Source organism: Oncorhynchus kisutch, linkage group LG29 (assembly GCF_002021735.2).
Source record: "Oncorhynchus kisutch isolate 150728-3 linkage group LG29, Okis_V2, whole genome shotgun sequence".
Classification (NCBI taxonomy): domain Eukaryota; kingdom Metazoa; phylum Chordata; class Actinopteri; order Salmoniformes; family Salmonidae; genus Oncorhynchus; species Oncorhynchus kisutch.
Genome location: NC_034202.2, coordinates 14,263,885 through 14,277,817, shown reverse-complemented (window position 1 = coordinate 14,277,817; position 13,933 = coordinate 14,263,885). Strand labels below are relative to the sequence as shown.

The 13,933-nt window shown below is 42.1% G+C and overlaps 1 protein-coding gene across 1 annotated transcript in view; it reads right to left on the bottom strand.

Moving 5' to 3' along the window:
* LOC109873570 (neuropeptide FF receptor 2) overlaps nt 1-13,933 on the bottom strand; it is a 35,698-nt gene that overhangs the window by 11,664 nt on the left and 10,101 nt on the right. The window contains exons 3-4 of the mRNA XM_031808705.1: nt 4,962-5,061; nt 4,724-4,844 (exon numbers count right to left, since the gene is read on the bottom strand). Coding sequence (XP_031664565.1) covers nt 4,724-4,844; nt 4,962-5,061 — 221 coding nt within the window. The remainder of the gene's footprint in view (nt 1-4,723; nt 4,845-4,961; nt 5,062-13,933) is intronic.

The window sequence follows — 13,933 nt, the reverse complement described above, 5'->3', positions numbered from 1 at the left end:
ACAGAAAAACATGTGAAAATATAATACAGTATATGCAATTTAGCAGACACCTTTATCCAAAGCAACTTGCAGTGCAGTGAAGGTGTCTGAAAACGTGTCCTGTAATGTGGTTTGACTGGGGAAGTCACTACCAGAGCCAGCCAGGGAAGAGCTACCGGGGGCTCTGAGCATGGGCAGTATGTAGACAGCCAAACAGCCAGTCATTGGCACCTACTGCCAGGATGGCTAGAGTCCTTGACCATTTTTAGGGCCTTCCTCTGACACCGCCTGTGCTCTGGTAGTGCTCTGCAGCGCCATGCAGTCGGATGCCAAGCAGTTGCCATACCAGGCAGTGATGGAACCAGTCAGGATGCTCTCGAAGGTGCAACTGTAGAACTTATTGAGTATCTGAGGACCCATGCCAAATCTTTTCAGTCTCCCGAAGGGGAATAGGCGTTGCCATGCCCTCTTCACGACTGTCTTTGCGTGTTTGGACCATGATAGACTGTTGGTGATGTGGACACCATGGAACTTGTAGCTCCTGACCTGCTCTACTACAGCCCCACCGATGTGGATGGGGGTGTGTTTGACCCTCCCTTTCCTGTAGTCCACGATCAGCTCCTTTGTCTTGATAACGAAGAGGGAGAGGTTGTTGTTCTGGTACCACACTGCCAGGTCTTTGACCTCCTCCCTAGGCTGTCTCATCATTGTTGGTGATCAGGCCTACCACCGTTGTATCGTTGGCAAACTTAGTGATCGTGTTGGAGTCGTGCTTGGCCGCAAGCACAGTTGTGGGTGAACAGTGAGTGCAGGAGGGGACTAAGTATGCACCGCTGAGAGGCCCCAGGTGTTGAGGATCAGTGTGGCAGATAGGTTGTTGCCTATCCGTACCACCTGGGGGTGGCCCGTCAAGAAGTCCAGGATCCAGTTGCAGAGGCAGGTGCTTAGTCCCAGGGTCCTTAGCGCTAGTGATGCGCTTTGAGTGTTGACCTATTTAAAGGTCTTAGTCACATCGGCTACAGAGAGCATGATCACACAGTCGTCTGGAACAGCTGGTGCGCTCATGCATGCTTCAGTGTTGCTTGCCTCAAAGGTTAGTGTCCCACTCCCTGAAAGCGACAATTCTACTTTTTAGCTCAGTGCGGATGTCACCTGTAATCCATGGCTTCTGGTTGGGGTATGTATGTACGGTCACTGTGGGGATGACGCCTTCGATGCACTTAGGAGTGCTTCCTCTGGATGAGCATTTTCTTCATTGCTTAAGGCCCTATACAGCTCGTCGAATGTGGTCTTAGTGCCAGCATCGGTTTGTGGTGGTAAATAGATAGCTACAAAAAAATATAGATGAAAACTCTTGGCAAATAGTGTGGTCTACAGCTTATCATGATGTACTTTACGTCAGGCAGGCAAAACCTTGAGACTTCTTTTTTTTTGCTCACCAGCTGATATTGACAAAAAGACAGACCACCACACATCGTCTTACCGGAGGTAGCTGTTCTGAAAACCCATCCAACTGTATATTATCCATGTCATTCAGCCACGACTCGGTGAAACATGAGATATTACAGTTTTTATAGTTCCATTGGTAGGATAGTCTCGAACGGAGCTTATCCAGTTAATCCAGACACTCTAATGTACTTGTCCTCTTGCTCAGTTGTGCACTGGGGCCTCCCACTCCTCTTTCTATTCTGGTTAGAGACAGTTTGCACTGTTCTGGAGTAGTACACAGCATTGTACGAGATCTTCAGTTTCTTGGCAATTTCTCGCATGGAATAGTCTTCATTTCTCAGAACAAGAATAGACTGATGAGTTTCAGAAGAAAGTACTTTGTTTCTGGCCATTTTAAGCCTGTAACCGAACCCACAAATGCTGATGCTCCAGATACTCAACTGGTCTAAATAAGGCCAGTTGCATTGCTTCTTTAATCAGCATAATAGTTTATCTGTGCTAACATAATTGCAAAAGAGTTTTCTAATGATCAATTATCCTTTTAAAATTATAAACTTGGATTAGCTAACACAACGTGCCATTGGAACACAGGAGTGATGGTTGCTGATAATGGGCCTCTGGAAAAACTACATAGGTGTACATTAAAAATCAGCCATTTCCAGCTACAATAGTAATTTACGACATTAACAATGTCTGCACTGTATTTCTGATCAATTTGATGTTATTTTAATGAACAAAACATTTGCTTTTCTTTCAAAAATAAGGACATTTCTAACTGACCCCAAACTTTTGAACGGTAGTGTACCTCCACACAAACTATCGTTGTATCATAGTATCAATGCCCCCCTCCCCCTTACTAACACCCTTGTTTTTCTAGCACTAACTCTCACACTTGTCTTTTGTTACTAGCACTGACTTTGCTAATAGCTACTTTACTGTAGCAAAATGCACTTACAGTACTATGACTGTGATATGTGGTTGTCTCAAATAGCTACCGTATGATGAATGCAGTACCTGTAAGTTGGATAAGAGCTTCTGCTAAATGTAAAATGTCTAACTCCCTATATTGGCTGACCCATCAACTGCCTCACTTTTTGAGAGCCACTCTGAAGCATGTAATTTCTCATGTCCAACTCTTTTTCCCCAATGCTACAAGGGGTTCATTCCCCTCAAGTAGGTGACCTTTGCTTGCCTCAGTGACAACATCAGGGAGCCCTTCTTGGCTGACATGTGTGCCAAATTTGGTGGAAATTTTCACCAGCACCAGGGGAGAGCTAAGGGCATGGCCAAATGCCTCTTTCATGTGCAACATTGTCCATGCGGCAGTGTAGCCTAGTGGTTAGAGCGTTGGGCTAGTAAGCGGAAGGTTGCAAGTTCAAATCCCAGAGCTGACATGGTACAAATCTGTCGTTCTACCCCTGAACAGGCAGTTAACCCACTGTTCCTAGGCTGTCATTGAAAATAAGAATTTGTTCTTAACTGACTTGCCTGGTTAAATATAGGTTAAAAAAAATGCTCAGCTGGGTATCAAATGGCTTCATGTGTAGATTTTCTTTCACTATTTAATTTTTAATTAGGGAAAAAAATATGCAATTAATACTGAATCTTAAAGGTGTTTTATGGAGACATTAAATATTATTGTACTCCATATCCATGCACCTCTGCTTCCTCCCAGGGAGGAGGAACACCCCTCGCTCTGGTACTCCATTCTCACGGGCTATATGTTGCCAGGTCAGTCTTGGGGGTGACCCTGTTGGGGTGACATTTTAGTCTTTGGAAGATTATTTAAACATTTTAATAGCATGAGGTCATGGCATACCAGCTCAGATAGAGTTGAGCAATTATCCACGTGCTTGTTATTATAAAAAAGTATTTTTATATTCATTAGGATCGCAATAATCAATGTGGTAACTTTTATTATCTAAACCCTCTTTCTGTCATTGTGTTTCTGTCAGACATGTTGGATACAGCGCTGGGCTGTTGACCAGCAATGGCTACCCTCCCCAGGACATGTTGCTATCTTGCGGTTGCTAGCTCATTTTTCCTAAGAGATAAACATTGGGTTGTTCTTAAGTTACCTAAAAATGCCTATGGTCCTTTTCTTAGCTGGATGTTTGTAGAATTTTGACCCATACAACATTTTTGGTCTTCTACTCTGACAATTAAGCCACAGATGAAAGGGACAACCTAGTCAGTTTTTGGTTTGTTTCTTTGATTCATCTCACCTTCTTACTTTCACCACTAAGGGTAGTCACCAGATTTCTGTGGGTCTTTACTCCCACAGTTGTGCTTGCAAGTAAACTTCTGCTCTGTTAGCTAGCAGTTTTCTGCTGAAGGCAGTTCTTTGTGGTGATAAAATGGGATGATTGCCATCATTTTTTGGAGTCATTACTGAATTATTTAAAGTGTAAAACAAACATTAAAATGCTGTTAAGAGGTAAAGTAAAAATCTAAACCAGCCTGTGAAAAAATACCTGTATATAGTTATCTTTTACAGTTTACCACCCAGCCAATGCATTCTGTGTATATGACAAATAGACTTGACTTTGATTTTGTGATATGTATAGCCAGGAAACTTCAGCGACACTGTATGTTATCGGGTAAGTTCACTGGAGTACTCAACATGATCATGCCACGTGAATAGACCTATAAACGTGGCTTGAACACCAACCTGTGTTTCCCATCATATCCGTGGGGTGTGCCAAAGCCATGTATCTGTGACACGGCGTCAAAAACTCCCAAAAACTGTCCGTTTGCGGAAAAGTATGCTGGAATTTTCAACCCAGAAATGTGTCTTTTCATGCAGTGATATCAGATTGATACATACAGTACCAGTCACAGTTTGGATGTACCTACTCATTCAAGGGTTTTTCTTTATTTTTACTATTTTGTACACTGTAGAATTTTAGTGAAGACAACAAAACTATTAAATTACACATATAGAATCATGTAGTATCCAAAAAGTGTTAAACAAATCAAAATATATTTTATATGGGAGATTCTTCAAAGTATCCACCCTGTACACACTCTTGGCATTCTCTGAACCACATTCTTGAGGAATGCTTTTCCAACAGTCTTGAAGGAGTTTGATGTCTACACTACTTTTCTACAACGTAAAAAAAATCGTCAAAATAAAGGAAAACCATTGAATGAGTAGATGTGTCCAAACTTTTGACTGGTAATGTACTGTATATGCACTGTATTGTTTTGCTTTTGTAAAAGTGAAATATGGCCTTTATAACATTGATGTTGAAACTGACATTTGAATAATAAAACATGAGCTGTACCAGCATACCTGGAGCATGACCCCTGAAGGACACATGATAGAGATAGCCAGGACCCAGATGATGACAATGATCAGCGTGGAGGTGGAGATGGTCAGCTTCTGCTTGAAGGGGTATATAATGCAGCGGAACCTGTCATAGGGAGAGGAGAGAATGGATTGGTCCTTAGTGAACATTTTCAACACACACACTTTTGTTTCACAAACACACAGCTTATTTCATGATTTCATCAGTTGAAAGAAACCTCACCTGTCCACAGCTATTGCCACCAGAGTAAAGACTGAAGCTGACACTGATATGCCTTGAACCATCCCACTCAGTTTACACACTAAACTTCCAAAAGGCCAGCCTGTCAAATAAGACAAAGACGTGATCTGTAAAATATATATATACAAGGAAAGAAGATATCTGGGACAAATAATGAGTCAGTAGTGGATCCTTAGCTTGAATATTTTTCTTAAGAAAAAGGTACACTCTTAGAAAAAAAGGTGCTATCTAGAACCTTGAAGGATTCTTTGGATGTCACGATCGGTGTAACGGCTGTTGGAAGGAGTGGAGGACCAAGGTGCAGGGTGGTATGTGTTCATCTTTATCATTTGAACTGAACACTGATTAACAAAAAAACAATGAAGAGAACGAACAAAACCAAAACAGTGCTGTCTGGTGCAGAAAGACACAAAACAGAAAACTACCCACAAAACACAGGTGGGAAAAGGCTACCCAAGTATGGTTCTCAATCAGAGACAATGATAGACAGCTGCCTCTGATTGAGAACCACACCCGGCCAAACATACAGAAATAGAAAACATAGAACAGAGACATAAAAAGGATTTCTAAGGTCAGGGCGTGACAGTACTCCCCCCCCCCCCCCCCCCAAAGGTGCAGATTCCGGCCGCAAAACCTAAACCTATAGGGGAGGGTCTGGGTGGGCATCTATCTGAGGTGGCGGCTCTGGTGCGGGATGTGGACCCTGCTCCACCTTAGGCTTGGCCCACTTAGGTGGCACATCTGGAGAGGGGACCCTCGTCGCCGACCCCGGGCCTGGACAGGAGGGAGACTCTGGCAGCTCCGGAAAGGAGGGAGACTCTGGCACCTCCGGACAGGAGGGAGACTCTGGCACCTCCGGACAGGAGGGAGACTCTGGCACCTCCGGACAGGAGGGAGACTCTGGCACCTCCGGACAGGAGGGAGACTCTGGCACCTCCGGACAGGAGGGAGACTCTGGCACCTCCGGACAGGAGGTAGACTCTGGCAGCTCCGGACAGGACGCAGGCACACGACTCACCAGGCTGAGGAGACCTACTGGAGGCCTGGTCCATGGAGGAGGCACAGGATAGACCGGGCTGTGGGGGAGCACTGGAGATCTGGTGCATAGCCTTGGCACCACTCTTCCAGGCTGAATGGCCACCCTAGCCCAGCACGTGCGGGGAGATGGAACAGGCCGCACTGGGTCTTCCTGGCGAATTTGGGAAACCGTGCCTAGAGCCGGCGCAGGACTCACCGGGCTGTGGAGGCACACTGGAGGTCTGGAGCACCAAGCTGGCACAAGACGTGCAGGGCTGGGAAGGCGCATAGGAGGTCTGGTGCGTGGGGCTGGCACAGTCTTCACCAGACGGCTAGCACGCACCTCAGGACGAGTATGGAGAGCTGACTCAGGTGACATCAAATCGAGGACACGCTCGGTTGCGCGGATGTCGTGCCTCATGCACCAACACAGCAACTCTCTCATTACTCTCTCCTCCAATCTCCCCATCAACTCCTTCACTGTCTCTGCTTCGCTCCCTTCGCTCACCTCCAATTTCACCCCGACTGACTCTGGTTCCATCCTCGGCACGGGGTGTTGGCTCAGGTCTGAATCCTGACTCTGCCACACGGGGAGAGTGTGCCCCGTGTGCCTCCCCCCAAAACAAATTTGGGGCTTCCTCTCGTGTCTGGTTTGTTGCCGTGACTCCTGGTAGCGACGTTGTTCCTCCCTCACTACTTCAGCCTGTTTCCAAAACAGAAAACAACTACCCACAAAACACACAGGTGGGAAAAGGCTACCTAAGTATGGTTCTCAATCAGTGACAACGATAGACAGCTCCCTCTGATTGAGAAACACACCCGGCCAAACACACAGAAATAGAAAACATAGAACACAAAAACAGAGAATGCCCACCCCAACTCACGCCCTGACCAAACCAAAATAGAGACATAAAAAGGATCTCTAAGGTCAGGGCAGGGCAATCGGAGAACCCTTTGAATATCCCTTTTTGGTTTGAGTAGAACCCCTTTTGCGTTCTACATGGAACCCAAAACAGTTCTACCTGGAACCAAAAAGGATTTCCTATGAGGATAGCCGAAGAACCCTTTTGGAACCCTTTTTTCTAAAAGTGTAGATAACATGCAATTTCATAAGCATGAACAAAAATGAATAGGGACTGAGTGAGGGAATATGTGGAAAGACAAGTAGAGTGATTGGAAACTGTGTAATAGACATTGGGTCAAAGTAGATAGCACTAAGCACTCTAAGCTCATGACTGTGCCACTTACAGTAAGTTCTGATTTTGTCCATTAGATCTATCAGCTGTCAGAATATGACCATTACAGTAAACACAAACATTCAGGAAAACAACCCCAGTACCACCAACAACATAACAGAGGTAGCCGGGTGCTAACCAGGGTTTGGAACCAGTTCAGAGAGCAGACATGAAAACCGGAAAATAACAAACATTTTCAAGAAACAGAAACAGAACTGGGAATTAAATTGCCTATACTGTTCCAGAATCATTCTTTTTAAAGCATGGGAAGCAGTTAATAACATTATTTTATGTTACACAAAAAACAACAAAGCGCCTGTCACTCAGAAACTTCTTCCAGTGTCTGACTGCTAGCTGAAAATCTGTCCGTGGGTGTGTGTGTAGCCTACCTCCCCTCCCCCCTCTGAATATTATTTTTTTTATTAGAGAAGAATGGATTCACTTTTTCAATGCTAGTTAAAGATACTATTGTTTCACATTGGACTTATTAACTATAAAAAGGTAATTTTAAATGTTGGTGCCGATCTGCACACAGAAGCTTGTTAGCTAGCTCTGGTCCAGCGTTAAGCCAATCAGAAGTTCAGAGAAATTCAAAGTTCCTCCACAGAAGCCGCTCCTCCCGAGATAAAATTCTGTAGGTATGGGTCAGATAATGCATGTTATAACATAATGCACTAGAACAAGGGTGCTAGCCTTGGCATGCAAGGGTATTTGCCTTAGCACACCAAGGCTTTTTTTAAATAATTATTTATTTGCGTGGCTTGCCACGCCTTGGCTTGATTTTTATTATACCCCTTATTTTCACCAGGTAATGAATTTTTATAGACTGGAGAAAATTTGTGAAATTGCATGCATTGGTTTCGAAATTGCATTGATATTCACCGCAATGTTGTAGTTATTACCAAGGTATGTCAACCTGATTAGCCAATGGGTTTTCATGATTTTGCAGGAGATTAATATTATTAGCAAGATGACCCGCCTCGCCTCTCCCGCCAAATTCAAAACCAAGGCGGCACTGAAGATGAGAGATTCGTTTTCACTTGGCTATGAGCTAGCAAGCTTTCTTTTGTTATTTAAAATGGTTCAGGCCGCAAAATCTCATCAGCAAAGAAAAAATAAGGCAGATTTCCAATCATGTATTGCCTCTTGGACAACGGAATATGGATTCTCTGTTGTAAAACTGTTGTTTGTTGGACGTCAAGTTTCGTTTTGAAACGAAACTTCAAGGATGAGGCGGGCAAGGCTGAATGAATCAAGATGGCCGTGTCCAGGTATGAAAAGCAAAGAAGTGTGTTTAAAAAATCTACATGCAGTCAAAAATCAAGCAACAGAGGGGAGCTACAAAAGTTGCGCAGTGCACTGCTAAACATGGAAAACCATTTACTGAAGGGAAATATATCAAGGAGTCTTTCCTCAGTAGTTCGCAGGCTTTATTTGATGGATTGCCTAACAAAGACACAATCATCTCAAAGATAGAATTCATGCCTGTGTCTGCCAGAACTGTTGAAAGGCGCATTACTGAGATGGTTGAAAATATAAAGGAGCAGCAAACTGTAGCGTTAAAGTGTGGCTCTTGATGAGAGTGTGGATGTGAATGACATTCCACATTTGTCAGTTGTTGCAAGATACTGTGACTCAGAGCAGGTACTCCTTTGTCTAAAACCCATGCATGATACTACTAAAGGGGAAGATGTAGCAAAAGCCTTCACTGATCATTTAAAGGAGAGAGGTGTCGATATTAAAAACATATTCTCTATTACAACTGACCGTGCCCCCGCTATGGTGGGGAAACATAAAGGATTCGCAATGCTGATAGAAGATAGATTGGCCACCCCTGTGGTTAATTTTCACTGTATCATTCACCAAGGGAATATGTTACAATATTTCAAATTCCGATTTAGGTACTGTGATGGCTACTGTAGTTAAAATCGTGAATTTCTTTGTTGCTCGCTTATCTTTGACACAGACAGTTTGACACTGCTGGAAGAGATGGAACAAATACTCAAAGGCTTGCCTCTTCACTGCAGTTTCAGGTGGTTAAGTGGAGGGAAGGTTCTGGAACGGTTCGTGAAGTGTTTGGATACGGTTAAAGCTTTTTGTCAGAAAAGGGCCAAAACTACCCAAAGCTTGAGGATGAGGATTGGCTTGTAAAATTTATGTTTCTCACTGATATAACAGGTCACCTCACTGAGCTCAACCTGCGCCTGCAGGGTGCAGGCTAAACAGTGCTGGATCTGTTCAATGCATGGAAGGTATTGTTTGCCAAGATAGAAGTTTAAAGTCCAAAGTGGAACTTTCGGGCACTTCAAGCAACTCAAAGGGCTGTTAATTCCACACACTGTCAGTGCTGACGTTATCGGAGTGTAATGGGGGAGCTGAGTTCCCTGAAAGATTTCAAGACTACACGTAACATGGCCCAATGTTTTATTTTTTGATCAAGTCAGACAACTTTGAGGAGAGCGACTTGGATCTGTCTGTTTTTCAGTGGATGGGTATCGAGGACTCTGAAAGGCAGCTGATCGAGCTCAAGGCATCCTCCCTTTGGTCATCAAAATTGACGGAGCTGCGCAATGAACCGGAAGGGACTGAGAGAGATCAGGGGGCCTCCATTATCCACTGTTGGAAGAGCATGCCAGTGAAATTTGACAGTCTGAAGAATGTTATATTTGGAATGCTTTCAGCATTTGGATCCACGTATCTATGTGAACAGATCTTTTCACACATGAAATCAACCCTGAGCCCTTCACGCCGCCGGCTGCCAAAGGACCACTCAGAGGCCTGGGCGCAGCTCAAAGTCTCCAAATATAGCATAGATATTACGCAGCTCAGATATGGAAAGCAGGGACAAGGATCACACTAAATTGGTAAGATGTGAATTTCAACACCAAATGATATAACCTTGTAATGTTCACGCCAGAAAATTTCAGCAAGTACTAATGTAAACGTGTGTGTATTTCTGTTGCAGGGGATTTGGAATAAGACGGGGGAGATGGAAGACGGAGTAGGCTACAATTCTCAGCAACAGATATGGAGATGATAATATGGAAATAAGATGTTTTTTTTTACATTCAGTTATGTTCAGGGCTGTTGGTAGGCTTAACAGTCATCTTAGTTGTTTATTTTTATTGAACCTTGTTTTTTTTAATCACACGTATTATTTGACCTTTGTAGTTATGTAGCCTATTTTGTAATGGGACTGTTCCACAAAAACACATGAAAGAGGAGCAATTTATACACATTATTATTATTATTATTATTTTAAACAAAGATGCATAAATCATATTTCCAAGTGTTCCAACAAAATGTTCACATATAAACAATTGAAATGTCTGATAAATGCAATTGAAAACAGTAGAAGACACTTGAATCGAACATAAAGCCACATAAAGCCACTCCTATCAAGTCACAATAAGACCGAATTCAAATTAATACATCAAAATTAAAATGACCATAGCATTAAAACTGCTGACCACAACTGCATGTCAGACAAATACACATAACGCAATGAAATAAGAGGCATAACATCAAAGGAATGACTTACAATCACCAAACAATATCGACCAAACAATGGCGAAAATCAGGAAGTACAATACAAAGATCTATAGATGCGTTTGAAAAGGAGCGAAGATGACGCCGGATTCAACAACTTGGACATCGCCTTGGTGCGGCATTGCTCATCTGATGCAGGTAGGCCTTTAGTGGAGCTGGGTTGTGCTAATGGACAGCACCTCCGTTTAGCGAGCTATGGAATGCATCCGTGTGTCCGCAAATAGACATAAAACAAACACAATTAGTTATAATACACATAGAAAATCATAACTGGCATGCAGATTGTTAGAAATGGTAGGATAAATTGTGAAATGGCACTCCACACAAAAAAGGTTGCCGGCCCCTGCACTAGGAGTACCCTAGCTCTGTGGGTGGTTGTCACACCCTGACCATAATTTACTTTGTATGTTTCTATGTTTTGGTTGGTCAGGGTGTGATCTGAGTGGGCATTCTATGTTGGATGTCTTGTTTGGCTATTTCTATGTCTGGCCTGATATGGTTCTCAATCAGAGGCAGGTGTTAGTCATTGTCTCTGATTGGGAACCATATTTAGGTAGCCTGGGTTTCACTGTGTGTTTGTGGGTGATTGTTCCTGTCTCTGTGTTTGTACCAGATAGGACTGTTTCGGTTTTCACATTTTCATTATTTTGGTAGTTTTTCATGTATAGGTTTTCCTTTATTAAAATAACATGAATCATCACAACGCTGCATTTTGGTCCGACTCTCCTTCACCACAAGAGAACCGTTACAGTGGTAAATCATTTCATCTGATTAATTTGATTCAATGCAATTTCCTCTTTGAGGACTGCAACTGTAGAAATACAATTTATTTATGCCTATTAATATGCCATTGTCAACTTCCTGTCTATGGTTACTTTGCTCACTGTCAATTGCTCGCTGTCCAGTAAATTAGTATTATGATTAATGCAGTCAGTCTACCGATTCTAAATTGGCCTACAAATGCTCCTTTGCATTATGACAGCTAAATCTCCCATAGTAACCATGCCATTCCAAACACAAACAAAAAAACAGCTAAATATAGTGTGCAGTGGTATATAGGAGGACAACGCTCTTCTTTTGGTCATAAAATCGCTTACCATGTTATAATATAGATTATCAATTTATTTGCCATGCCTCTGACTTGACTGTTGGTGATTGAATGTGTTTAAAAATATATATAAATACATTGTTTTTATTTATTTGCTAGGGCCAGATAAAATTGTATATATCCCAAACATATTAGGCTATTATCTACTTATATATTATCTATACTGCCTAAACTTTTATAAATCATTGTTAAGGGAATTTTTATCTATAATGACTTATGTATACATTTCAATCAGGATGTACTAATCAGAATACAATTATGGTACTGTATGTACTAATCAAAATACTAAATGTTACTGTATATGTATGAATTTTCTTATCTGATCCCAGTACTGAAGTGAATGTGGTCAAGAGTTTAGTAACAATGACAGTCTGTTCATTGGTACAATTGAATCAGACTGACTAGAATGCTTATCTACACAAGAGAACCTTGACTCGTAAATTATATTAAATTGGTAGGGAGACGGATGTGGGAAGGCTTGAGACACAGCCTTGGTACTGGAACGGAGGTGTGTGAACGTGGGCAAAAGTTAGGACAATGACGGTCTGTTCCTTTGTACAAATGAATGAACTATCTCCAGATGGCAGGGACGGACTATATCCAGACTGTCTAGAATGCTTATCTACACTGACTGACCTTGGCTTTAGGCGAGGAGGGAAGGCTTGAACTATAGGGCCTCTCTACCAGTGTCAAGAAGAGATAGAACATTTAGAAAACGCTGATGTCATTTTCAGTTTATAGCCTGTGGTAAAATGTGTATGAAGGCAGTACTCTCTTGAATTAAACGCTGTTACCTGACTTTTAAGACCGGGGCTCTGTCCATTCTTATAAATTAAGGGTCTTACAAACCTCTTAATGCATTGACAGAGTGTTTAATTTTGATTGGGAAATAAAACAGAGGAATTTAGAATTCCTTCAACAACCATCTAATAACAAAAAGTTAGTCATAAAAGTTTTAGTTAAAATACCATCTTTTTTTATAGCTCCTGAACAGTTATTCTGTAGCCTTTTGAGTGACTAGAAATGGGGGTAGAAATGCTCACAATTTGAGAAAATGTACTTATTCTCTCATGGCTAACTACCAGGCTAAGTGGGCAGAGAGCTTGTATTCATGAGCTCGCCTTTATTGACAGCTCTTTGAAACTCCTATGTCAAGAAACTTGGATGCAGTGAGCCGTGTTGCAAAAAAATTATCTCAAGAAAATTTGGTGATGTACATAACAACTCAAACAACATTTACATTTAATCAATTATGTAAATTATTTATATCTCCCATTTGTCTCTTGTCTCACAGCAACACTGATTGATGTGTTGAAATGACAACTGGTAGAGTTTTTAACGACCCTTCCCCGCCTTTTGTCCCATGCTGGCTGAAGACCTAGCTGGACAGTAACTAGCTCACATCAGATACAGATGAATGGGGAGACATTTAAGTATCTTTGCCATGGATGGATAGTGTAAACTTTTAATTATATTTGCTGACACCCTACAGTCAATTTTTGGCACCAGTAGAGTAGCTATCTAGTTATATAAATCACGCCCCTCCACAAACACACCTTCTCCAATGTTGGTGACTAGGCGGTACTTATTAAAATGAGGTAAGAGAATATCATGTTACCATTGGTGTATTCAAATGAGAGAGTTAGGGCGATGTCACCCTAGCCCCTTAATAATCCTGCATCCTGAATTCAAGTGTTTGACATTGGGGAATGGACCAGTAACGTTATGATCAAACTTAATTCATGTATAAGCAACAGTCATTTTTCTTTTAGTCATCATACTTTGATCTGGTTTCATCCAAATATCAAATTCCATGAAAACATGATTTTGACTGTTCATGACTTTTAAGCAAACTTTTAACATCTCTAAACTACCAGGGAACAGAGGATAAAAGTGGCCAGCCCAAATGTGAGGATGACATGCTTCTTTTGAGCCTAAAATGACGAAAATCGACACAGGAGCAGACTATCTCACAGCTTCCATTTTTTTGCATATTAAAATATAGATGTCATTACAATGTGCCCAGGGATTCAAGCCAAGCCTCC